The sequence below is a fragment of the Camellia sinensis genome, chromosome 8 (assembly GCF_055761805.1).
Source record: "Camellia sinensis isolate YWXY chromosome 8, ASM5576180v1, whole genome shotgun sequence".
In the NCBI taxonomy this organism is placed as follows: Eukaryota; Viridiplantae; Streptophyta; class Magnoliopsida; order Ericales; family Theaceae; genus Camellia; species Camellia sinensis.
Genome location: NC_138968.1, coordinates 158828008 through 158855993, shown reverse-complemented (window position 1 = coordinate 158855993; position 27986 = coordinate 158828008). Strand labels below are relative to the sequence as shown.

The window sequence follows — 27986 nt, the reverse complement described above, 5'->3', positions numbered from 1 at the left end:
TTGACACAATAAAAAAAAACTACAGTAACTACAATTGTAACTTGCCCAAAAATATTTATCACAGAAGAGACTATCAATTTTTGAAAAAGAAACTTATAAATATGCTTTATTATTTTAATAATAATGTAAATAGCAGTTTAAATAAACCATCTGCATAAAACCAGACATCAATGCAGACCACCAAATCCAGAAGAAGCTCATAAGATTGAATTAGCTTCAATTTATGGCCTAACTTGTATGATAACTTTTCCAACATTAGAGCTTGAGAACATGGAATTAAAACTCTCCAAGAAGCTCTCAATGCCATTGTAAATTCTGTGTTTGGAAATGATCTTTCCTTCTTTTATGTAGCCCTCCATCTCCTTCATGAAGTCTCCAAAGCGATTCATATATGAACCCACCATAAACCCTTCCATCCTCACTTCTTTGCCCACCATGTTCAGTAGGTTCCTAACCCCTTCTCTCTCCGTCCATCTCTGTGTCATACCACAAAATTACACTAAAAAAAACAAGTCCCACATCCAAATTCTAATAACAAAAACATGAATGAAAATTTGTAATCGTGTAAATAAGGATTTTGATGATGACAATGGTGTTTGGACGATAATTACCTGATTGTATTGAGAGATCATACCGCAAAGTGGAATACGAGCACCCTTGTTGACATTGTTAAGAACTGCCTCTAGCATCTTACCACCCACATTCTCAAAGTAAATGTCAATACCATCAGGGAAACGCCTGTGTAACATTTAACAACAAAAATTAAGAAGTGTAATGCTAATTTTTATAACCTCAGTAGTTGTTGTTTCGGATTATACAAAGAATTTTTTCAAAAATAGTGCAAACGATAAAAATGTTCTGCGAAAGTTACAACTTAATTTCGTAGCTTCTACTCAATTTCTCTGAAATATTTCTCAAAGTTTTTTTAAAATAACTTCACATTCCTTAAATTTTTTGAAGCTAAACAATCAATTAGCCCAGGAGCCATATTCTTTGAGAGGCTGAAAATTGTCGATCTACCCACATTTTACTATGAATGCTTATGACTTTCTATTTTCATAACCATTAACTCCTATGAAGTATGCATACTTTGAAAAATATGTTATATCTATACCGAGTACTTATCGGCATATGATATCTCATATGATACTTCTACATACATATCGGGTATACGAAACACATACCTAAATTTTTTCTTCTTAATTTTTGGCATATCCAGGTGTGTCTAGTATATACTCAAGTCGTATCACTAGACTTCTTTTTTATTTTTAATTTTATTCTTAGCATGATTTTAGAATTAAACTATGATTTGTATGTTATTTAATATATTAACATTTAAATTTTGATTTATATCTTTATTTTTGACATTAAATATTAATTATAGGTTGGATTCTTACAAATTAAATCATTTTATTAATTTTTGCATTACTCTAAATTAAAAATAAATATTTTTTTACAAGCATTCTAAGTCCAAGTCGTATCCATACCCTACTTTTTTTGAATTTTACCGTATCGACGTACCAGTATCGTGCCAGTATCAATATTTGTATCCGTACCCGTACCTGTGCCCGTGCTTCATAGGTTAACTCAAATGTAAGCAAAAACTATATTTCGACTAAAAAATAAAAATAAAAAAAGGCAAGAAACAAATTACTTGCTTAAGGCTGCATCAATATCTGTCTCTGTGTGGTAATTGAATGCATCGTCATATCCAAATTCATCCTTCAACAGCTTCACCTAGATACGATAAAGGAAATACCAATGCAATATGGAGAGAAGAATAAAGAATAATCAAAATGATCTATTGATCAAGTGGTGTCGGGAATGGACTCGAAATGGAATTTTCAAAAAAATAAAATAAAATAAAACCATATTAATACCAAAATACCATGAGTATGTCCAAAATACATTAAAACTCAAATTCTCAAGTCTGACTAATGCAAAACCACCAACAAAAGGAAGCCAATAAACACACCCCTGTGTGCAATTCTGGTAATAGATTACGCTATTTTCATTTCTAGAGTTTATAATTTTAATTTTGTTAGAAATTTCAGTTGCAAAGTTTGAATCATCTCTATTTCTCTCATATGAGATGTTTTAGTTCCTTATGTTCCAAGTTTCAATTTGAAGAGCTAAAAAGTGATTAGTGATGCTATAAAATCAGCTTGTGGATTGGTTAATCATATATTTTGTTACTTTAAATCACTATTTCCCATGATAACATTACCAACTTAGCATCAACCAAAGAAACCGAAAACCTAATTAAAAGACAATTTTCTTCTAAAATAGTTGACTTTTAAATGGTCTTGTTAAAAGGTATTCTATTTGAAAATAATTCTAACAAGCCTAATAATTATGTAATCAACGAAGCGAGTAATTATTTGGTAATTTTAGATTATTATTTTATCTTATTTATCACTTAACGCTTGTCAAATTCTCTTTCAAAATCCTCACAAAAAGTATTAATTCTTGCAATTTGAACTAACAAATTATCAAGTTGGGACATCATATAGATTTGTCCCAAGACCACCCGTAATTTTTCCATGAAGCAACTGTGGGGACATAATTTTTGAATGATAACAAGTGGCCGAGGTGTCACTGAAGCGCCAGCCGAGGTGCCACGTGTCCTGGTCATGATGCCGAGATCATTTCAGCTACGCCGAAGTTATCTGCGAAGATACCGAAATCCGGGATAAGTAGATAAGGGACAAGAGTTCTAAAATGGGAGAAGACTTCAGTTTAGGTAAAGATAAGACTCTGAGAGAGTTTATCCTAATTCTACTGAGAGTCTAAGATTAGCAGTAATCCTATGTCTATTAGAGCTAGGCTTCTATTGGGACTAGGATTGTGTTGGCTATAAAAGTGAGGCACCCCCATGGGTCTAAGGTATTTCTTTTATACTTTGTCTAGTGAGTTAAGCACTATTGATTATCTTTGAGAGATATTTTACTGACTTGATCGTCGGAGTGCCCCTAGGTGAACAAACCACCGCCGGAATCTCTTCTTTCTATTGCAGGTCGTTCGAGCTTAATCTATTCTACTAGTGTTCTCCAGCTGAGTGCTTGATTGGCAATGTGGTCAGAAATTGACACACACAATTTGGCACCGTCTGTGGGAAAGAAAGAAGAATAGATGGCCAATGACGGACAGAAAGAGAAGGTTGGGGATGACACTCCTAATGGGAGTGGGAAACCTGTAGACCTTAACATCGAAGAAGACAACTACAACAAAGAGACTCACGATAAGAATCACGAAGGAAATGACGTCGGTCAGGAGAGCGACGTACCAAAAAAAACGGACCGGAGTGGGTATTACAACGAGGACGACCTCCTGGTATGGAAAGAAAAATGTCTACGGAAGGACGATGAGGTAAAGGCCATGGTGAACAAATTGGCGGACCTACAAACAGTGGTCAATTTCATGATGCAGAATAACGTCATGCAACCACCATTCCCACAATAAGATACGCCGATTCCAGCGGCAAAGGAGGATGCCTGAGAAGAGGGGCAGAAAACAGTCCCTACAGTTTCCCAGCACACCAAGACTGAAAAACACTATCACCGGCCTTCAAGGGAGATCGGGCGAGGAGAATCAAGAAGGGTAGAATCGAGGAGGACGCATCGCACCAAGGAAGCCGACCCCAAAGAACACCGGCCTGTTCAACGGCAGGACTTGTGCTTCGACGCAACCAATGGAGGGAAGTCCAAAAAGGCCCATAATGAAACTGGGAGTAGTGCACTGAAAAAGCTGCAGTCAGGAGATAGCCGAGTTCCTGGACGGACCAAAGAGGATTTGGGGGATCACCTACAGAGGAAGCAACAAGATGTCGAGGTAACATCCCCGGTCAAGCCGAGAACGCCGTTCTCGGTAGAATTGGACAAATTCAAAGCCCCGAAGAGGTTTAGCATGCCAAGATTCTAGATCTACGATGGTAAGTCAGACCCCAACTTTCACGTCGGCTTGTACCTGAACTTGATGGCGTTGTACACAGGGAACGAGCCGTTGCTCTGCAAGGTGTTCCCCTCATTCTTCAAAGAAATTACATCAGATTGGTTTCACAAGTTGCTGAAAAGAATTGTGAAAACCTGGAAAGGCCTGGTCGAGATGTTTGTGGCCAGGTTTGTGATAAACAAGCTACAGCTATTGAGGGTGGACGCCCTAATGGCCCTGAAGATCGGCGAGGATGAAAGCCTTAGGGCCTATGCCAAAAGGTATTATGAGGAATTCAACCGAATACCAGGATGCAACCAAGAGGTGGCGGTCGTGTCGTTTAAAAACGGCTTGAAGGATGACTACCTGCTTCGAAAATCACCGGCAAAGACATTGCCGAAAAGCATGGAGGAGCTGATGGCCAGGATAGAAAAGTATGCCAGAGTCGATGAGGACACGCCGGGGACAAAGGCGCCCAAACAAGAGAAGAGAAATGGTTCGCCGAAGCGAAGCCAAGATAACACTGGATACGAGAAGACAAGAGCTCAGCCCAAGTGAGCAGATCCCGGATTCCAGATCTCGAATCTCAGATTCTAGAAGACAAGATCTCGGCCTTGATGATTAAGTCCAAGAAGAGAAGAGTTTGGCCTAAGTTAAAGAATTTTTATATAAGGTCCACAAAGGAGTATGTGGAAGCCATGCAGGGGGCAGATCCCTTGCCCATAGAGTAATATCGTAGGGATTCTTTTGGCCTTACATGCAAAAAGAAGCTGAAGCCTATGTAAAAAAGCATGAAAATGCTTTGAAATCTACCTACAACGTGTGATAGAACAGTAATTCGGCTGGGGGCATACCAGCAACAACTTGCTAGGGCTTACAACAAGAAGGTCAGCCCAAGAGAGTTCAAAGTTAGGGACCTCAGCCTAAGAAAGGTTGCCGGCAATGGGGCATAACGACTGAAGCAATAATAAAGTTCTAGTTTGATTTTTGAAATTTGTGCGATAGAACCGACCAGTCCTATGACGATGTTTCTGATTGAAACATGACGAATAACTTAGACTTATTATATGGCAGAGTACAAACTTTACTTGCATATAATAAAGTTGAACTAAGTTGGGTTAACCTGGACTTATCATATCGGCAAAATCAGACATAGATTGGAGCTGAGTACCTTAGGAAAGAGACCAAGGTTGATAATCTCTGCCAGTCTTTGTTCGAATCTTACATCGGCAATGAGGTCAAAGCCACGTGTCTAATGAGAACCCAAGTAAAACTTGAGTTCACATTATGGGGCAAAGGGCTGAAGAATGATGCTTGGGAATTGGAATTTCACAAGCTAAGATTGGTTTAACACTTGTTAAAATTGAAATTTACAAGTTGAAGTTAAACCGAGGCCATATTTAACGCTTGTTGAAATTGAAATTTACAAATTGAAGTTAAACAGAGGATATGTTTAACACTTGAAATTGAAATTTACAAGTTGAAATTAAACCGATAATGTGTTTAACACTTGTTGAAATTGAAATTTACAAGTTGAAGTTAAACCGATGATGTGTTTAACACTTGTTGAAATTGAAATTTACAAGTTGAAGTTAAACCGAGGATATGTTTAACACTTGTTGAAATTGAAATTTACAAGTCGAAGTTAAACCGATGATATGTTTAATACTTGTTGAAATTGAAATTTACAAGTTGAAGTTAAACCGATGATATGTTTAAAACTTGTTGAAATTGAAATTTACAAGTTGAAGTTAAACTGATGATGTGTTTAACACTTATTGAAATTGAAATTTACAAGTTGAAGTTAAACTAGGGATGTGTTTAACACTTGTTGAAATTAAAATTTACAAGTTGAAGTTAAACTGATGATGTGTTTAACACTTGTTGAAATTGAAATTTACAAGTTGAAGTTAAACCGGGGATGTGTTTAACACTTGTTGAAATTGAAATTTACAAGTTGAAGTTAAACCGGGGATGTGTTTAACACTTGTTGAAATTGAAATTTATAAGTTGAAGTTAAACCGAGGATATGTTTAACACTTGTTGAAATTTAAGTTTACAAGTTGAAATTAAACCGATGATGTGTTTAACACTTGTTGAAATTGAAATTTACAAGTTGAAGTTAAACCGATGATGTGTTTAACACTTGTTGAAATTGAAATTTACAAGTTGAAGTTAAACCGAGGATGTGTTTAACACTTGTTGAAATTTAAGTTTACAAGTTGAAGTTAAACCGATGATGTGTTTAACACTTGTTGAAATTTAAATTTACAAGTTGAAGTTAAACCGAGGTCATATTTAACGCTTGTTGAAATTTAAGCTTACAAGTTGAAGTTAAGCTGAGGTCATCTTGAAGGAAGATTGGTTTAACACTTGTTGAAATTTGTGAAAAATTTACAAGTTGAAGTTAGACCGAGATCATGTCTAACATTTGTTGAAATTTGTAAAAAATTTACAAGTTGAAGTTAGACTGAGATCATGTTTAACACTTGTTGAAATTTGTGAAAAATTTATAAGTTGAAGTTAAACTAAGTTTAGGTCTAACACTTGTTGAAATTTGTGAAAAATTTACAAGTTGAAGTTAGACCGAGATCATGTTTAACACTTGTTAAAATTTATGAAAAATTTACAAGTTGAAGTTCAACTAAGGTTATGTCTAACACTTGTTAAAATTTGAGAAAAATTTACAAGTTGAGTTAGACCGAGATCATGTTTAACACTTGTTGAAATTTGTAAAAAATTTACAAGTTGAAGTTAAACTAAGGTTATGTCTAACACTTGTTGAAATTTGAGAAAAATTTACAAGTTGAGTTAGACCGAGATCATATTTAACACTTGTTGAAATTTGTGAAAAATTTACAAGTTGAAGTTAAACTAAGGTTATGTCTAACACTTGTTGAAATTTGAGAAAAATTTACAAGTTGAGTTAAATCGAGATCATATTTAACACTTGTTGAAGTTTGTGAAAAATTTACAAGTGAAAGTTAAACTAAGGTTATGTCTAACACTTGTTGAAATTTGTGAAAAATTTACAAGTTAAGGCTAAGGTTGTATTAAAATGAGTACTTATGTACTTGCTGATATAAACCGTTGGTGAGTATAGCCGAGGTATTTTATCCCGAGAAAATTACACAGTTAAAGTGTGCATTGAAGATATGCGAAATATTCTAAGTATGAAATTATACAACCACATTGAAAGAAGAAATTAGAAAATGCATTCAGAAAAGAAAAGAAGACACTTCGGCCTAACATTGAAGAGTGATTGTTTAGATTACAAAAAAGTCGGTGTGAAGTACGCCGGTGTCAGACGGTGGTAGTAAGCAAAGAAGTGCAATGAAAGCCTCGCCGGAGAGAGAGAGTGAAACTGGTTACAGAAAGCTTCGCAAAAGCAGCAATGGAGGATTTGAGAGAAAAAGTTTGAACAAGAACGAAAATGCAGAAGTGAAAAGACGGAGAGAGAGTTGATGGCGGCAAAATGGCAATTATAGTGCCTTGGATGACGTGCTTATCAGACGGTGCATGCAAAAATGATGCGACTTGATGGCGCGTATCAGGTACGGTCCAGTAGGGGAAAGACGCGTGGTAAAAACGGTTGAAATACTGTGCGTGCCAGCTCATACGCGTGCTGGAACTCTTGGAGTTCTTAATTCAATGAAGCAAATACCTCGACTAGGAGGACGGTTTCGGCTGAGAAACTTGAACGAACTTGGTCGTTGGTTCTAAGGCATTGATGAAAGCAAACTATAGGTCTCGATCATATTGAGCGGACGAGTTCTAACTTCGGCAATAGATGATGAAGTGAGCTTAGCCAACGTGCTAAATGGAAGAAATGATAGAGGTTCCATCACCTCAGGATGCCGAGATAATAGAACCTATGGGACAGTTGTGGGGACATAATTTTTGAATGACAACACGTGGTTAAGGTGTCACTGAAGTGCCAGCCGAGGTGCTATGTGTCCTGGCCATGACGTCGAGATCATCTCGGCTAGGCCGAGGTTATCTGCGAAGATACTGGAATCCGGGATAAGCAGATAAGGGACAAGAGTCTTAGAATGGGAGAAGACTTTAGTTTAGGTAAAGATAAGACTCTGAGAGAGTTTATGCTAATCCAACTGGGAGTCCAAGATTATCAGTAATCCTATGTCCATTAGAGCTAGGCTTCTATTGGGACTAGAATTGTGTTGGCTATAAAGTGAGGCACCCCTATGGGTCTAAGGTATGTGTTTTATGCTTTGTCTAGTGAGTTAAGTACTATTGATTATCTTTGAGAGATATTTTACTAACTTGATCGTCGGAGTGCCCCGGGTAGACGAACCACTACCGGAATCTCTTCTTTCTGTTGCAGGTCGTTCGGGCTTAATCTATTCTGCCAGTGTTCTCCAGCTGAGTGCCTAATTAACAGTGTGGTCGGAAATTGACACACACAACAACTATACAATTATTGTGGTCAGATTGATAAATTGAGGGGGGAAAAAAAAGCACTAAGGGCCTACATTCTTGCCCACCTTTCAGTACTGTATTTGTTTCTCTTTTGCCATCAAAGTTTGGGAGGATTCTATTTACACCCAAAAAATTGATTACCGCACTCAATTTCTTAATTTTTTATTAAATTATATAAATATATAATTTATTTTTGTTTTTTTTCACAAATTACCTTTAAATAATATAATATTTTAATTTTATAATACATCCAAATAATAACTTTACTATAAAATCAATTCAAAAAATTCTCTCTCTTCTCTTCTCAACCATGGCATCTTCTTCTCTGCCATTGTTGATTATTAATTGTATTGCTTTGGGGTACTTGCACATTATTCATTATTATTTTGCAAGTAATCAGGTACAAGGAACTTATTTTTCCTAATTGTTAGATATCGGCAGAAGGGTAGTCTAGGTGATTGAAGTATCAAAACATTACATACAAAAATCAACTACATTGTAACTGTAACCAAAAGAACATAGCTACCTCATCTTCAGACCAGCTCTCTGAATCGGAGAGATCATCTAGAAAGTTTTCATAATAATCTGAAGAGCTGTGATCAAAATCAACAATAGGTTCCTATTTTATTGCTTTAAAAAATCTGTTTGATTATTATTCTCATTTATTGTTTAATTTTGTTCAAATTTTTTTTTTTTTTTTCATTTATAAGTAACAACACATTAAGAAATAATAACGTTGATGATAATAGTGAGTTTTGATGGAGTGGGTTGAAATTTTGAAATGAAAAAGAAGATAAAAATATTTGAATATGTATAACTGATTAGAATGTACTTTAATGTGTATTGTTTTTATTAATAAATTTATATTAAGATATAATAAGGATTAAAATTTTAAACTTTTAATTAAATATACTGAGTGATTATTAGGGTGCAAATAGAATAGCCAAAGTTTATTTACCAAAAGCACACCCAAAAAAATGGGTTTGTTTTTATTTTTTTATAACCTGACCCAAAGAAAACGTAAAAAAAAAGAAGAACAAATCATAACTCATTTTCAAGTCAACTATTGGCGCTTTTGTGGTCCTGGGAATACTTAAGAAGATCATTAATTATAATTTATATATATCAAATAAGTAATCACAATCTTTTTCAAGTCAAACTACAACGGCATGTGGGGTCCGGAGAATAATTACGAGGATATTTATAGTATACAAAACAATATGTATACAAAAATGCTTAGCCACTTTAAAAATTTTATTAAATATCTCATATGAGTATGTAGTTACATAGACTTATATTATGTGGGTCTCACATTCATGTGAGACACATGTGATTACATACCTATGTGAGACATTACTTATATGTATATTCTCCTAGTGTATTTATTGTAGGAATAATTTCACATAAATGCATTTTTGAAAAATTATTTTTAAACTAACGATAAATTTTATAAATATTAAAAAATAAAATTATAAATTTTATTTTTAATTAATTTTTAAAAATACAAATAAGAGGTCATTTCTCTTTTATTGTAGGGAAAATTAGCGTAAGATCTCTTTCCTATTTTTAATTATGGAAAAAATTCATAATATTATTTTATGATGTCTAAGGTCCCTCAACCCTACGTCCATATATCACAGAGAAATTTGAGAAGAAACCAAAGGGCTTCAAAAACTACCTCCAAGAGATCTGAGCTTTGGTCTCTCTTTTCTCTCTCTCTACTACATTAATGGCGTCTGCGTTGGTATCCAACGGCGATTTCTCCGTCGCAAAGTCTCTAGCGCCATCAACCAACCATGTTGCTTCTGTCTACAGCGAGGTTCAGAACAGCTATCTTGACCATTCTTTTCCTCTCCCTTTTGTTCTCAAAAGTTCTTTTAAGGTCGTCCATAACGCCACTAGCTCCGCCGCCAGCAATCCAAGTTTTCACTTGTATCTCTAGATTTGATTAAAACATTGTTCGATCTCTGATTTCTTCTCTCTCTCTCTAGATTTGGTCTCTCTCTGCTACATCAATGGCGTCTGAGCTTTCATATTATCTGAGCTTTGTTTGATCTTTGATTTCTTCTTTTTTTTTTTTTTTGGTAATCTGATTCGTAAATCGAAAATCCAAGTTTGAAACTTGAATCATTCATGTTCTGTGCGTTTTACAATGATTTTGATTTAGTTTACTTGAGAAGATTTGATAAAGCATTTTCCGATTTCTGTTTTCCTTATGTTTTTGGTAATTTACGAAATTTTAATTTTTCTCTGAATTTCTCTGATTTGGAGAGAATTTCGCTTGAACCAGAATTTCTCTGGTTTGGACCTCTTCTTCGTCTCCGTAAAACGCCATTGTTGTAAAGCTCTCTCTCTCTCTCTCTCTAGGCCACTGTAATTGTGAATCAGGTATTCTAGATGGAGAACGGTGAATTGCTTTGTATTTGCAAAGTCTAGTTTCAGAAATTAACAATTTTGTTCAATGAAATTTCAATTTTTTCTGGTTTAAACCCAGAGTAATTCTCTACACGTAATGAGACAAATTTTTCTAGGAATTTCTTTGGTTTGGAGAGAATCTCTCTAGAACCAAAATTTTTCTGGTTTGAACAGAATTTTTGGATCGAATTTTCTCTAAATCAATTTGAAAAATTTTAGACATTATGAAAATATTGAATGTCCTTTATATTATAAAATCTTAATACCAGAGAGCCTAAAAAAAAATCCCCTTTATTGTATTGTACATAAAACTAATAATAATAAATCTTATTAATAACAGTCCTTTTACAATAAACCCATCCAGGTATGATATTTTTTCAACTTTAATTCACCAGCTAATTGCAACGAATGAAATCTTTAAATACATAGAATTTGGTAAATAAACAAAAGAAAAATTTTAAGTACGTAGAATTTGATAAATAAATAGATAAAAAATTAGATAAAATCCTCTAAAATAATCAAATTGTACATTTAAAACAACTATTTGTAGTTTTTTTTTTTTTTTTATAAAGTTTTTGTAAAATAAAATAAAAAAAAGTTTTTGTAAAATATCTACCTACCAACGTCAAAAGACTTTTTATTGGGTTTTAATCACGAGACTTTTCCTTACTTTTTCCTTGGACCACATATATAGCCCTCTTTGGAAAGTAGGTTAAACGTTATTTTTTAGCTTTTAATCCTTTTGAATCATATCATTTTTCATATTATTTATTTATTTATTTTAAAAAAAATCAAAAAATTATTTTTTAACTATTTTTTAAAAACACTTTATAATAAGACTTGTGTTCCATACGCCTAATGCATGTAATTTTATATATATATATATATATATATAAAAACATATATATATAATAAGGCAAGAGGGATTTTGAAAATGTCTTAAAATGTATGGGAGATACATTTGGTTTTAAGGGCCAAGATGAATCTTGAGCTTAGATCAACGGCCAAGATGAATCAGAGATACATTTCCCACCCGTTTGAGTTCATCTCTCCCTCTCTCCCACGTTCTCTTCAGCTCCCTCTCTCCCACGTTGTCTGTCATAGTGTCTCTCATCACCACAGCCATTGAAGACCCTTCGAACCCATCGATACCCACCCTCCTTCTTCGATACCCAACCCTTCGATACCCACCATCCCTCTTCGATACCCACCCTCCCTCTTCGCTACGCTACTCCTCATTCCCTTACAACCCTTCTCTTCGACCTGACCAAGGCTGTCACCGACCGAGCCTCCCTCCATCCGACGATCGAGTCGAGTCTCTCTCTCCGACGATCGAGTCTCTCGCCTGACTCGCTTCTCGCCTCTCAATCCCGCCGGACTCTCTTCTGTCGACGGATCTGTCTTCTCTCGGCTCTCTCTCTCCGACCAGCCCGATTCTGTCCACCGACTCCAACCTACAGGTATATAACTACAAATTGAAATCTGCTGTTGTTGTAGAATTAGTTTTTTGAAAAGGATTTTTTTAAGGGGGCAAAAAAAAGAAAAGTTAAATCTGTTGTTGTTGTTGTAGAATTTGGGATTTTTTTTTTAGGGTTTTTTTGTAAGGGAAAAAAAAAAGAAAATTGAAATGTGTTGTTGTAGAGTTTTGTTCAAATTTTTTTTTTGTGACTTATTGCTCCTCTGTGGTGTGGATGTTCTTTGTTCTTTGTTCGAAGATGCCTCACCTCAAGTCTGCCCCAAGATCCTCTACTTTGTTTTTGATATTCCAGAGATGTAGGTTGAATTGAATGTATTGAATTTTTGTATGCAGTGTGCCAGTGATGGTACTAGGGCAGAAAGAAAGGCAAAATTGGAAGGCTATTCCTTTCCTTTGTGTGTAAAGATAGTTGAAACTTTGCAAAAGAGCAGGAGAAAATTTCACCTTCAAACCCTCCATGTTCTTGGGCACAACACCAGATGGGATTCTAAAGGAAATGCATGCCCGATTTTCCATGGTTTTCTGGTTAGTTCCATATTTATGAATTCCTTTTCCAATTAGTTGTTAGAAGGAAATGCAACATTTCAGGAGTCTACTCATCAATATATCCATTTCATACTCAAGCTCTTACAGTTTGAGTTCATTGTTCAATGCTGAACACAATGATAAAATAGGACTACATAGATTTTAGACAGTTAATGTATACATATTGTGCATGCTCCTGATCACCATCAGGAACATGGACCATCACTACTTACTACTCTTGGGTTTGATTGGTGTGATTTGGGTTTGATATTTTTTCCCCTTCTCTCTCTGTTCTTCTCCTTCATTTCATGAATACATACATTTTTAGGATTGTTTATAACATTCTTGGGTTTGATATTTTTTTACATTCATGAATACATTGATATATTTTTAGTTTCATCGTCTGGGTTTAAAATTGGGTTCATTGAGGCTTACAATCTGTGTAATTTGGGGCTTACAATCTGTTTTTATATTTGTAAGTTGGGGCTTACAATCTGTAATTTGGGGCTTACAATACATTGATATATTTTTAGCTCCAATGTTTAATATTTGTAGTTATATTTGTTTCCCGTGTATCTTTTGTGATTAATTTTATGATTAGTTTTATTGTTGTTGAAACTATGATATGGGTAAAGGTAGAAATTTCAAATATTCATGGATTTGGGTCATTTCTAGGTGAAGCTATGTGGAATAGCTTAGTATGGTAATCTCATAGGTGTTACAATTGGATACACAATAACGGCATTTATTAGTATGGTGTGAGTATAATTTTAATGGACTTGCTTTTCGATTTGAATCTCCTTATTAGTCTTTTATTGTCTTATTTATAGTAGGGGGAGAATTCTTCCCAATCCACTATGTGAGTTGGAGGCTTTGTGGGGATGTATGTAGATATACCATAAAATTATTTAATTTGTTTATTTGTTATTTGTAAATTATTATAATTATGTGATTTTATATATATAAAAAAAATTGTGGATTATTTTTAAAATTATACTTATCGTCTATTTTTTTAAGACAAATATATATGATGAAATAATGTAGTTATAATTATCTTATCAATCTAATTTTTCTCATAACTAATTTATACATAGGATTTGAAAAAATGAACAATTCAAATTATCATAATAGCAGACTAAAATAATATTAAGATTTGAATTGTTCATTTTTTTAATCAACATTTGAGTCTTAGATTACAGTTTTTGAGTCTTTCTCATTACTCAAATTTTAAAATCACTAAATGATTCACCTAATGATCATTGTTCGAGTTTAGAAAAAATAAATATAAAAATGAAAACAAAAGCAACAATTGTCACATTTTTTTCAAATACTCCCCCACAAAAATGCATAGTCAGTCTATACATGCGTACTCACCTTAAACTGGGGGTATGACTCATGAGAGCAGGGGCATTATTCATTCTTCATAGCAGCCGGTTTTAATTAAACGATATTCAAAATATTTTTACAAACATAGTGTACATGAATTTACAGACATAGTGTACATGAATTTACAGAGAATCACCGAACTTCGCATCACAATCAGAAACAATTAACTAAATTTTCAGCAATTAAAGCAACAATAGGATGAACAAACAATCTCAATGCAAATAACCATAGAGAATTCACATCAATTGGGATTCTTTGTACTATATAGCATAAATCTGCTGATCAACATTTGATATGTTAAAAAATAAAATCTAATGATTTCAGTTTCCGCTTGAAATTTCAGATTTTGGCTTGAAAGGCTTGCGAAGAAAGCAGAAAGTTTTCAGGTTCTCTCTCTTTCTCTCTGTGCTTCATATTTAAATTGTTGATTCATGGTTTCTGGTTTATCATCATTTCCGTTTATGGTTCATGGCTTATCATTTGGTGAAACAGAGCTACTTCAGAGCCACACCAAACCTGAGGCTTCTATCTGTGCAAGGTAATATTTTTGTCTCTATTCCTCTTCTCTCTCTGTTCCCCTTTGTTTTCTTCTCTTGCCATTTTCTCTCTATCTGGTTCTGTTTTTTATTAAATACTCTCACATGCAAATACTTCAATTGTTGATAATTTGAGTTGTAATTTTATTTTAGAATTTGGGTTTATATATCTGGGTTTATATATTTTAGTTAGAATTTGGGTTTATATATCTGGGTTTATATATTTGAGTTAAAATTGGAAAATTATTGGTGAAATTGATATTGATGATATTTACACTTACTAGCAGAGTATGTACACCCACCTTCCATTGTTGTTTGGGATGTCCCAAAATAGTTATCCATCTTGAAAAGCCAAGAAACTAATACTGTTATCATCATTTTGTTAAGTTTGAATGCATTTAATAGATGGACAATTTTGAAAATTCTTACTATACTGTTAAAGTATATAAACATATTAACTCATAAATTTAATTTTTTTTCTTTCCTTTTAAACAAACCCAAAGTAATTGTTTGTGTTTGTTATTTTTTTTTTTAATGGAATATGATAAGTACTAAATTAACAAAAATAAATAAAACATGATATGCTTTTCAGTTGTCTTTGTAAAATAGATAGATGGAGAGACATTATACTATAGTTTGATTCTTCATCAAACAGAATAATTAAGCTGATATTACCCCAATATCCATTGAACGCCACGCCACACCTCACCTCACCTCACTCACTAATGATTTTGAAAGAGTTATTTGTTATGATTGGCAGCACTTATTAACTGTCCTATTGGTTCAAAGGGGTTTTATTATTTGTTTGGATTTGTTTTCTGGGGGTGTAAATTGATACATGGACCAATTGTTAACCAAACAATTCTAACATTTTTTTATTTCTTTTTGTTGCTCACTCACTAATGATTTTGAAAGAGTTATTTGTTATGATTGGCGGCACTAATTAATTGTCCTATTGGTTCAAAGGGGTTTTATTATTTATTTGGATTTGTTTTATGAGGGTGTAAATTGATACATGGACCAATTGTTAACCAAACATTTCTAACATTTATTTATTTTATTTTTGTTGCTCACTCACTAATGATTTTGAAAGAGTTATTTGGTATGATTGGCAGCACTAATTAATTGTCCTATTGGTTCAAAGGGGTTTTATTATTTGTTTGGATTTGTTTTCTGGGGGTGTAAATTGATACATGGACCAATTGTTAACCAAACATTTCTAACATTTTTTTATTTCTTTTTGTGGCTCACTCACTAATGATTTTGAAAGAGTTATTTGTTATGATTGGCAGCACTAATTAATTGTCCTATTGGTTTAAAGGGGTTTTATTATTTGTTTGGATTTGTTTTCTGGGGGTGTAAATTGATACATGGACCAATTGTTAACCAAACATTTCTAACATTTTTTTATTTTCAATAAATCTGCTGATACATATCAAACAAAGAATCTGCTAATCATTTATTTTATTTGATATGTATCAACATCTGATCAAATTTTATCTACTGATACATATCAAACAATAAATCTACTGATGCATATCAAAGTTTACATTCAAAGTTCATTCAAAGTATAAATAAATTTCATTCAAAGTTCTATCAATTTATCTGCTGAAATTTTTTCTGCTGATATGTATCAATAAATTTCATTCAAAGTTCTATCAACTGGTTTGTATCTCTATCTGATTGATTGGGGTAAATGATTTCTTTTCATTTTATATTGTTGGGTTTGAATTTTCCAGAATTCTCTCTAAAATTATCAAATTTACATTTGTCTTTCACACACACGTATGAGCGAGTCTTGCATTCACAATAGCGAGTCTTGCATTAACACCCTTTCTAACACTATCAGTCTATCATCATAAGCATTACTTGAACACACCATCTCTATTACGATCCTAGAACAATATTACATATTGGAGACCTAACAATGAAATACAATATTACATGTGTGTGTGTGTATTGGAGAATAAAACTAAAGGCACGGTGTAAATTCATCCACTTTTCATCCACTAATCATTGGTTACAATCCTAATTCTCAGAGTAAATTTTGTTCAAGGTCATATAGTTGTGGATACAGTGGGATAATCTTTTCTTTCTCTCTCTGCTTCGAACCCCGATTGGAGCTCTCCGGTACCTCTCTCCCTCTCTCCCTCTCTCTCTATGCTTCATGTTTAAATTGTTGATTCATGGTCTGGTTTATCATAATTTTTGTTTCTGGTTCATTTCTGTTTATCATCATTTCTGGTTTATCATTTCTGTTTCTGTTTTTGGTTTATGCTTCATAATTTCTGTTTAAATTGTTTAAGTTCATTTTTGTTGGCTATTTTAAAAAAGAGAGGAAAAAAAATAAAGGGGTTCTTACCATATACTCCCTAGATTTTGGTTTATAAAGCTTGGTTCTTTTGTTTTGTTTATTTATTCATTTGCCAAATTATTTAATTATGATTTCATTTCGCTTGCAAGATTTGATTATTGTTGGCATTGGAAGGAATATATTTGTTCAGGCCCAAGTGAGTAATGCCTTTTATTGTCTTCTTATTCTTTGTGATTCTTCTAATTCTCAGACTAAATTTTGTTCAAAGTCATATAGTTGTGGATACAGTGGGATAATTAACCGTTCATTTTGTCAGTGCCACATTGCACTGTGATGGTTATATGTCCATAAAAAAATAGTATTGATTCAATTTCTAAAAAGAAAAAAACTCAGGAAAAATTTGTTATGCTTATGATATTTTAAATTATTTAGTTTGGTTTTATGAGAGAGATTGTTAGAAGCTAATCCCAAATACTGGTTGGCTATGTGGATCATTTTCCATATGGCTTCATTCAAAGTTCTGTCAACTGGTTTCTTTTCATTTTATATTGTTGGGTTTGAGTTTTCCAGAATTCTCTCTAGCGAGCTGTTAACAGGTTATTTCTGCTCTCCAGTCTCGGCTCACAAGGTAAGATGCTCGCTCCCCTTCTCTTTATGTTTCCTTTCTCTCTCTGTATTTCTTCCTACCCATTTTCTGTTCATTCCTCTCCTCTCGCTGCTCAATCTTTTTGAGTTTTCCAGAATTCTTTTAGGGTTGTTTGCCTATGCCATTTTTACAAAACTGACTACATAAAACAATTTTGGAAACACATCAATCTGTTACAAAAGATAAAGTTTTAGGTAGATTACTCTACTTATATTTTCCGACTTTAGTTCTATGTCTTATGATAAGGTTTGGCCTCAGGTAATGTTTAATAAAGTTGAAAATTAAAAATTAAGTATTGAAAATTGAATGTTAAATTTATTGAATTAAAAAGTTGTTTGATCAAAATTTAAGTACTAAACTAAAAATAAATTGTTTGATATGTATAAGATAAAATTTGAAATTTATTATTTACAAATCGTTATGTATTTTAATCGTTGTGTATGGTTCGTCGCCATTAATCTCTCTGTCGGGCTGTTTTGTGTTGCCCTCATCTCGCTAACTTGAGGCGATTGAATGGCAAACTGATACATTTAACTTTGATACCGAGTTCGTAAAAGTAGATCAGGGAACCCTCTTCGATCTCATTCTGGTTTGGTTTTCTCCTCCCTTTTTGATCTCATTGATGATTGAGATTTTATCCTTTTGATTGCCTAATGACTTGGTGATTAGGGTTTATTGATTTTGATTGTATTGTGGTTTCGAAACTTATTTGTTAATTTATGTAAAGCGTGAATTTGTGGTTGAGAAAACAATATTGTTCATTAGTGATTTCTAATAGCGGTTAGGTTCTACAAATTTTTTTCACATAAATGGGATATTGTTTTTTATTTATTATTATTATTTTATTTGGGTAACAAGAATTATGTTAAAATTGGGGAATTATTGATTGCATTGATATTGATGTTATTTAGACTCTTCCCATTGTTATTTTGATGTCCTAAAATGCCTAACAAAGCCAATATAGTTAGGTTTGTGTGAATGCATTTAACAGAGGGACAACGTTGAAACTTCTTAATAAAGTCAAGTTACTTATGTGCTTATGGGATATTTATGTGTTTCTTTGATTTGGAAAACAAGAAGAATTATATTAAAAATGGGAAATCTAGGGAGTATATGGTAATTTATAATCTGCAAGATATCTGAAAAATTATTGAGAGGAGTTAGAATTCCATAGAGAAACTGATGGATTCGCAAAAATTCTAATTTATATCACTTGGGAGAACAAGAAAGTAGGTACTTGCAATTTGTACTTGTTTGAAATGATTTGGCAATTCTAGACATAAAGGGGAATTTTTTATGATATTTGCTACTAATATTTTGTGAGTTGATGAAAAACGCGTGAAAAAATTGCGTCTTACTGTTTGGTGAAGGTGTTGGAATATAAGTGTGAGAATATAGATAACATGTTGGTTGAGAGATTGATTACCTCCTTACGCATTTCCAGTCATCGTAGTTCTCCTTAACTGGAGGAAGTACTAGAGAATATGACAGAGTATTGTAAATCACTACCATTGTATCTGTATACAATCTTTTAATCAGGAATAGACAGCATCAGATCAACTTAGATTATACGGTGTCCGACATGACATGATGCCTTATTGGATGTGTCGGTGTTTTGGTGTTTCTTAGCACATATGCAATACCACCATGTAGAAGTGCATATTACATCCGCTGCCTACTAATCACCTCACCTTAGGGATTATATGGCCTGAACCCATTTTTAACAGTATCTGATGGTGCTTATCTGAAAGTAAGAATGACATGATTTGAGTTGCTAGATAATTTGTTTTTAATTTATGTAGTTTAGAATTTACTAAATGGTTGTTGTAGCCCTAAAGGTTTGGTTTGGTGGCTCAAAAGTTAAAATACACTTTTGTGAGGCTCTATCAGGACAGAAATCATATTCTGGAAAAAAGAATAGACAAATAGTTAAAGAAACAAAATAAAAAGACCAAAAAGAAACCCATGTAGTAGTATGATTGCCACTAACACAGTGAGATTTGAAATTGCAGTTGAAGTGCTGCCTCTTTGTTTTCAATGGCCAACTTTTGTTTTAAGCTTCTGCTATATTAGATAAGGATTTTGAAGTTGTCTTCTTTGATTGAAATTTTTATTTTACAATTTTTAAGCTAGGGATATATTACAATTTTTAAGCTTCTGCTATATTACAATTTTTTTTTTTTAACTTGCTCTTATATTTTGATTAGCAATATTGGTAAACATTATAAATCTGATATGTTTGTTTCTTAATTTGCATTAAGATTAGAGGAGTTGTTATTTTATTTGAGTTTCTTAATGGCCAATATTGTTATTTTATTTGAGTTTTGATTCAAGTTCTTTAAGAAGAAAAATATTTTTATATATTTTTATAACTGCATTTTAATCTTAATATTATTTACACCGTGCCTTTAGGCACGGGCATATGGTAGGTCTTTAGGCAGAGCACTGGCTGGTGTGCATTATTTGATATTTAATTTTTTTTTATATTTGATTTGTTTGGAATTGTAGAGTATAGTCTGTTAAATATATTTTTATAACTGCATTTTAATCTTAATATTATTTACACCGTGCATTTGTACATGAACTGCTACTTTTTAAGCCTGTTTTTGTTTAGAAATTTAAGTAAACATGGATAGGAATGAAGTCTCTGTACAAATGTGTTTTTGAAGTATAACTGATACGGACAGGTCTTTTCATCTAAGTCAAAATTTCATATGTTGTCGGGGATGATGTTTTGTATTATGAAACACCAAAGCACCACAATTGTCTTTAGTTGCTTTCCCACCTTTTGTCTCTTCCCAGTCCGACACATTTGTCCATAAATCTATTTCTCTTACATAAATTAAAAGCCACGGCTATCCCTCTTTCAATTTCGCTTCCCTTAACTTTGGGGTGCTTAACTATTCTTGGTAAAAAGTCTCCATTTTGGGGCATTTAGGACAGCTACACGTTCTTGGTAAAAAGTCACCCTTTTCACTTCCCTTCTAATTTTGAAGCTTGATTTGCAGATAGTATAAGAACAGTTGAAGGGTACTCGGATATAATTGTGATGAGGCACTTTGAAAGTGGTGCTGCTCAAAGAACAGCAGCCACTGCCAGTATTCCTGTTATTAATGCAGGGGATGGTCCAGGACAGCATCCAACTCAAGTAAGCATGATTTTTGTTTTAAATGCAATCCTCTGGTAGATAATTGAAGTTGTTTGCTTGAATTTGTTCATGAAAACCCTTCAGACTATCTTTAGTTGGATTCTTCTACATATTGAAGTTGAATATTGACGTGATATTGAAGTTGTTTGCTTGATGTAGGAGTTTTGGGCTTAAAAAATTGATGTCTGTTTTGCGTGCATTTCTGTATGTTCACTATCTGTTTGTACAAATGTAAATCCAAACCTTGAGTTAACTTTCAATTGATCTAAGCACTGTTCAATATTTGTGTTTCATCGTCAATCATCCATAACAAATTTTCTTGAAACACCTGTCACAAATCATGATCGATCATGATTTATCGTCTTACTGTTTGTTAAGGGATGCATATAGTACATTAAGTTCTTTTCTGTTTTGAGGTGTACCTATTCTCTCTTTTACAGACTGGCTTGATTGTGTATGGAATCAACACTTTAGTAGTTTTCTGTGTGGGCAGCAGGCAGGAAGGGATTCCAAGTCTGCTATGTAAATTCTTGCACTATAATTTTACGACCTAGCAAAAGGGATAAACAGTAACTAATGACCCCATTATAATATTTTTTTGATAAGCACATTGTAGTTCTTTTGATCAGACTGCATTTCAGTTTTTGTAGTCAGATTTTCCTTTCATTCATTATCATATAGCTCCATTTCCTGAATTTCTGAATTGGTGCTATGTATATTCAGATGCGTTTGAATCGCAACTGTAGTATTTTTTTTTTTTTTTTGGATTCTGCTAATGTAGTTAAAATAGTGTAGATGTTTCATTTTGTGTGTGAAGTCCTAACGAATTTTGATTTTGGTTTTAATTTGAATTGGATACTTTGATGATGGCTATACTAGAAATGTATCAATGTGCTCAATCTTCGTTTATTTATTTTTCTTAATTAATGATTGAAGACTGGATAGTCATCTTTTAAACATAAACTTGACATGTAGATCTGGCCATAGAGCAAATGAAGATGTTCACTTGATAGTGAGGAAATCTACAGCAGGTCTGCCATTTGAATATGATAAATATGGGATTTGTTGTGCCTACACAAATGGAAATTATAGTATTTTTGGTGCATGTATGGTGGTGAAAATCCTTTGGAAAAGGAGATTGTAAACTTACAGACTAGGGAAAGCTTCGAGTACCTCTCTTATAATGTAATGCTTATTTATTTATTTATTTTAAACTTATCATAGCTAATTTTCTTCTTATAAATGTTTTGTTTCTCATACTTTTTAGGTGGATATAGACTTGCACCGAACAGTAATATCAAGAAAGAAATGATTTTTTTTTCTTATTTATGTATATAAAGTTTTTGTATATAGATTCAATTTCTTCAAAAAAAGAAATGTTAATGTTGTTGTTCGCGATAAGCATGACCTTAATATTATTTGCATTCGTGAGTCTGCTTTTAATACAAAAGGGTTGGGATTACAATTATATTAAAATTGACAATTTACAATTACATTAAATAGTGTTGGGATTATAATTATATTCTAATCCTAACGTTATTAACACCATGCCTTCAGGACTATTTCCATTTCTCTCTTCTTTCTCACCATACCTCTTCTATCTTCTATTGACTCTTTCTCTTCTTTCCCTACACCTACAACACTGTTGTTCACCCCTAAGCCATCACCGACTCTGTTCGCCTCACATGTGCCTCCTCCGCATCCCCTTCATTCCTTGCTAATGATGTCGCCACCAGTGGCAATGGATGCCTCCCAAACCTTTTTTTTTTTTTTTTAATCTTTTTCCCATTTGTTTTCTTTACACCATGCTTTTAGGTACAGGCATACACTAAATTTTCTTTACACCGTGCCTCCCAAACAATGTATGATGCTAAATTTTTTTTAGGGAATTGACCCACAATGCCTAAAATATTGTTCTGTTGCTATACATGGTGTAATTGGTATTGTTTATGCATTTGTATTTGTTGTATAGGTACTTTAACTCATTGCAGAGTGAATGCATTTGTATTTGGTGTAATTGTTGTATTTGTTGTATGGTCATTTCAGCAACAACGAGAAGTGGAAAAACAAATATTTTTTGAGCTTTGCATTTTGAGACTGCTCTCAAGGTTCATCTCTACAGAGGGAAGATTTATTCACTTAAAGCGAATGCTTAAAACAGTAGGCTTTCTACAATTTTGTATATGAAAATTTTTTAGATGTTTATTTAAACACTGAAAAGTGCAGAAGATTATTGATTTCACACCTACAGATGTTCTTTATTTCATTAACTTTGTATTGTTGGTTGGTTTTGGGAATAAACTCCTCATGTTGTGGAAGGAATTTTGTTATTATTTGATTTATATACAGATATATAATATATTTTTAGGGTCTATTATACCTTATTGTCTGACTGATGAGGTCTATTATAATTGTTAAATCCATAATTGCTTCAACAGTTGAAATTTTTTCCTGTATGCGTTCACATTTATCAGTGATTAGAAAAGGGATGTACCTTACAAAACATTTACAGTAGTATTTAGTCCTTACATAGGTGTTTCCATGATTTTATATATCTGTTGTGTTACATAAGGTTTGAACAAAATATATATGGTCTCTCTGCACCATTAGTAAGTTGTTGTACTTGATTTTTTCTTATTTCCATGTGGTGTAGATTGTGCTGAGAATACATTTTTTAAAATCTCATGTGACCATGTAGGCAAGTTAATTTTTTTTTTTCCCCTATATTTTTTCTCATGTATTATAATTTGCAAAGAACTATTACAATGTTGAGTTGTGGCAATAGCACTAGCAAGTGTGCATTGCTTGGTGTTTAAAATTAATTTTTTTTAAATTACAAAGTATTGGTTGGTGTGCATTTCAATTTTAATTTTTTTATAGATTATAGAGCACTGGCTGGCATGCATTGTTTGGTATTCAATTTTAATTTGATTTTTTTTTTTTGTAATTGTCAAGCATTGGTTGTGCATTGTTTGGTGTAATTTTTTTTGGATTATTGTGTTAATAAATGTACAATATCTTTGGTTTGTGCGTTTTATTTTGTATCTATAAATTTTATTTTATTTTTTGACTTGCTTGGTAAGGATGTTTTTATTTTTAATTTTTGTGTTGATATGAAGTTTATGCTTTAGAGTCATAAAGTTTGTTAATAAAATCAAAATGTTTATGATTGAGTTACTTGCCGTACTTTAAATAGTTGATTAGGAAATGTTTATTTTCAAGTTTAAAAAAAAAAAAAGAACTTTTCAAAATTAACCAGACCTTGATTTATATTTTGACTTCAATTTTTTAGCAACAAATGGAATAAATTATATTTTAACCTAACAATTTTATATTCAATTACATTTTGATTTTATCATTATTTGCACCGTGCCTTTAGGCACGGGCATACACTAGTAAATAAATATGTAAAATATGTTACTCAAGTAATAAAGGCTTTCTTCGCTGTACTTGTGATCTTGGTTTCGAGTATATAGTGTCAACACTATATAGTATAATATATTTTAACAATGAATATTGTTATTCAGATCTAAAAATTAAATGGAGATGGAGTAGTTGTACAGGAGACACAACAGTCACTGTTGTGCGGCAATATGATTCTATTTTGATAATCTACATTATTCATATTTTAGAGTATATCGAGTAAAACTTACCTATAAAAAATCAAGTTAATCGGATATCGTTAACCCTTTCATCCATTCACATTTATATTCATTTTTATATTTTAAATCACAAATATCATTTATTTTTGTAGATACAAATGCAATTCGATGAAATGGTTATCAATGTCCGATTAATTTTATTTTTTACAGGTATGTTTTACTTGATGTACTTTAAAATTTGAACGGTTTAGATCATCAAAAAGAGCCTCGAAATGAGCCCATATGCCTGCACAGCAACTAGCCATTTTCAAATTAGACTCACTTTTTAAACCCAATGACGTAAGAAACACTCTTTTTCATATTTTTCTTAATCATCAACCGATCATATAACTTATACATCATTAAATCTAAAAAATAAATTTTTAAAGTGAATTTATATATCATTTTCTTTAACATTTTTTTTATATGGGCATTTTTCTTTAACAATAAGTTACAAATTTGGGTTTGTGGCATGTTACAAGTCTAGTTTGGATTAAATTGATCTAATTACATAATTTTTTAAACGGTATATTTTTAAATTTATACTTGTAAGGTTGTAATATATTTCTTAAAGACAAATATACTCAAATCATGCTATTACACTTATTAAAAAAAAATAATCTATATATAAATATTTAAAAAATGAATAATTTATTAAATTAATATTATTTTTTTAAAAATAATCTATATATAAATATTAAAAAATAAACAATTTACATGATCAAAAGGAAATTGATGATAAGAATAATGCTTGGGACCCCCTTTTGGGGGTCACCCCCTCACCCCCTTGCCACGTGGCGGGTGGTGATTGGAGGAGCAGGAAAAAAAAGAAAAAGAAAAAGAAAATGTAACCAATGAGAGAGAGAGAGGGTCAAAGGGGGTGAAAAGAAAAGAGGGATGAATCATTGTTGTTAATGATAAACCTACAGAGAAACAAAAAACTGGACTGTCTGAAGATTGAAGACAGACAAGTCCACTTCTTAATCCAATCATCAACCATCAGTTCATTAGCAATTTGGTTTCTTTTATTTATTTATTGCTTTTTTGGAGTACTAGGAATGATTAACCTTGTCGCAATCCCATATAAAAATAGCGACAGTGACATGCAAAAAAGTGGTGACTTGTACCTTTTCATCTGATCCCGTGCTTCCGACAACTCGACAGCCTTTAAGTTTCGCTAACTTTCCGGCCACCATTCCAACTCCTCCGGCCGCCGCCGATATAAAAACATTCGATCCTGGCTTAGGGTTTCCAAGCACTTCTATCCCCACCCATGCAGTAAACCCAGAGAGTCCTATACATTTGCATTAAAATTGATGTTGTTACAAAATTTATTACTTAAACGATTTTTAATCAAAATTATGTGACAGTAATATTTTTAAAATAAAAAGTCATATAAAATCTAGAGACAGGTTTATTTTGAGAATTGGAAGAAAAAAAAAACTAATTTTTGATTTCTTTAAGAAAAAAATATAATAAAAAAAATGAGAGGTAATGTGATAATTTGGGAACATGATTAAAAGTTAAATTTTTTAATCTATTTTAAGTCATATCATATCTTTACGTTTTTTTATATTTATTTAAAAAAATACAAAAAAATAGTCAAAATATTAAGAAAATTGATTGAGGGCCTGAAATCAACGACTCGAATTTGTGGCTCGAAATCCAAAACAACGTCGTTTTGGGTTTCATTTTTTTTTTCTTTTTCTTCCTTTTCTTTGTTTTTTTTCTTCTTCTTCCTTTTGAACACAGAGGCGAGAATGAGAGAGAGAGAGAGAGAAAGAGGGAACACAAAACAGAGAGAGAGAGAGGGGGGCTTGGCTGTTGATCATCACCGCTATCGTCGCTACCACCTCCGATCTCCCCACAGCCAGTTCGGTCGAACCGTCCCCTCTCTTTCTTCTCTCCCTTCTCTATTGGTGATGATGCACACAGAGAGAGAGAGGGGCTCGGCTGTCGATTTTTGGTTTGATTTCTGGTTTGATTTGTGGGATTTTTGTGGATTTGTTTTGATTTTTGGAATTTTTGGGGTTTGTTTTGATTTTTGTTTCTTCCATTGGGTTTGATTTTTGATGTTTGATTTTTTTTATTTTTATTTTTCCTCTCTCTTTTATTGATTCTGTGGAAGAAGAAAAGAAAATATAGATATATATATATATATATATATATGCAGTTCATCAGAGGTTGAATATATATGGCAACTACATAAAATGGCAACTGCAGTTCATCAGAGGTTGATTTCCTCTCTCTTTTTTTTTTTTTTGTCTTTTTGTGTTCTCTCCTCTCTTTTCATCTTATGCAGTTCAAAATTGGGACTATGTATAAATTGATGAGGAAGAACAGATACAGACAGAGGAGGAAGAAAGGGAAAAAAGAAAGAAGAAAAAAAAAAAAAGGTGCCAAAACGACATCATTTTGGCACCTCGAGCCACGGAAGATTCGGGTTACCTAACGGGACTGAAATATTAATTTTCAACCAACATTTCAAAGCAAACCTAAATAAGCCAATAAATTGACTTTTTTTTTTTTTTCTTCTCTAATTATCAAAATAGGACAGAGACTTTAGGGCCTAAATTTAGCGTGTGGTAATAATTAAAAGTGTGAATTGTGAGATTCGTGTATAAAATAAATCTAAAACACATATTAATGTTTAGTAAAATTTCTGAAATTATAGTAATACTAATATTGACAAATATTTTGATTTAAAATGATAAATCATAACTTCACATATTATTTCTAGAGTAATGTTATGGATCATGAAATGCTTTATGAAAATTCTCCAATCTTAGATTACACCTATAACAAAACACTACAAACTAATTAAAGAATGAAAAATTTTCATAAAACATTTCTATGATATTTTTTTTCATGATCCGTAACATTTCTCTTATTTCTATTAATTTTTTTTTATCAAAATTTTCCATCATGTAATAATTTCCCACAAGAGAACAACAAGAATACCCAGTGAATTGAGGTAATCAGGCAATGGAATCCCAGCAGATGTATCAATCTTTCTGAGGAAAGCAGCAGATGCCACACAGTATTCAGCAATGGGAGATAAAGGGTTTACAACAACATCACCCTCCGCAAAATTATTGTCCTTTGTTCCAACTACCCTTCCTATCCCAAACGCTGTAATTGCCTGCATTTTTTTGTAAATAAATAAAAAGTTCAAAAGAATGTGAAATCGTCTGTAACTACAGGACTGTATACAAAGCGTGGGGTTTGTGATGTGTGAACCTGATTCAGTTGAAACTGGGGTAAGGACAGGCCGTCGTCTTGGCCGGACATTATGGACCGTAGATATGGATCAACGGAGATCCAGAGGATCTCAAGAGCCACGTGTTGGTCAGGGATTGAATCAGCAGCCAATGACAAGTTCACCGATCGGAGTTTCAGATGATCGGACGTTGGTAAACCGTCTAATACATAAGCAGATAAGTACCACTCTTTGCTTTCTACCACCGCCATGTTTCCTCTCTCTCTCTCTCTCTCTCTCTCTCTCTCGCAGATTGCCTTTTGTGAGAT

General features: G+C 32.9%; 1 protein-coding gene and 2 long non-coding RNA genes across 4 annotated transcripts; 2 read left to right on the top strand and 1 right to left on the bottom strand.

The window, feature by feature from the left end:
* Positions 1-2: 2 nt before the first annotated feature.
* On the bottom strand, positions 3-27986 carry LOC114275247 (2-alkenal reductase (NADP(+)-dependent)). Its single transcript, XM_028217256.2, has 6 exons — positions 27699-27986; positions 27420-27600; positions 25586-25752; positions 1655-1737; positions 612-738; positions 3-476 (listed from the first exon to the last, which is right to left on the bottom strand). Exons 1-6 carry the CDS (start codon positions 27927-27929, stop codon positions 222-224), a joined length of 1044 nt encoding a protein of 347 aa, XP_028073057.1. The 5' UTR covers positions 27930-27986; the 3' UTR covers positions 3-221.
* On the top strand, positions 12578-14846 carry LOC145797248 (uncharacterized). Its single transcript, XR_014338553.1, has 3 exons — positions 12578-12787; positions 14517-14559; positions 14666-14846. It is a non-coding gene; the product is annotated as an uncharacterized LOC145797248 (long non-coding RNA).
* LOC145797247 (uncharacterized) lies at positions 18077-23194 on the top strand. Of its 2 annotated transcripts, none has more exons than XR_014338551.1 (3): positions 18077-20817; positions 21793-22002; positions 22864-23194. It is a non-coding gene; the product is annotated as an uncharacterized LOC145797247 (long non-coding RNA). The 2 variants fall into 2 exon arrangements; XR_014338552.1 differs by lacking the exon at positions 22864-23194 and adding an exon at positions 22085-22230.

Excerpts from the sequence above, each read along its gene's own strand:
- LOC114275247 (XM_028217256.2), bottom strand. The coding sequence starts at position 27,929 with ATGGCGGTGGTAGAAAGCAAAGAGTGGTACTTATCTGCTTATGTATTA. Across the intron at positions 27,601-27,698 it reads CCCAGTTTCAACTGAATCAG|GCAATTACAGCGTTTGGGAT; the intron begins GTTCACACATCA and ends AAAAAAATGCAG. Across the intron at positions 477-611 it reads TGATCTCTCAATACAATCAG|AGATGGACGGAGAGAGAAGG; the intron begins GTAATTATCGTC and ends GGTATGACACAG.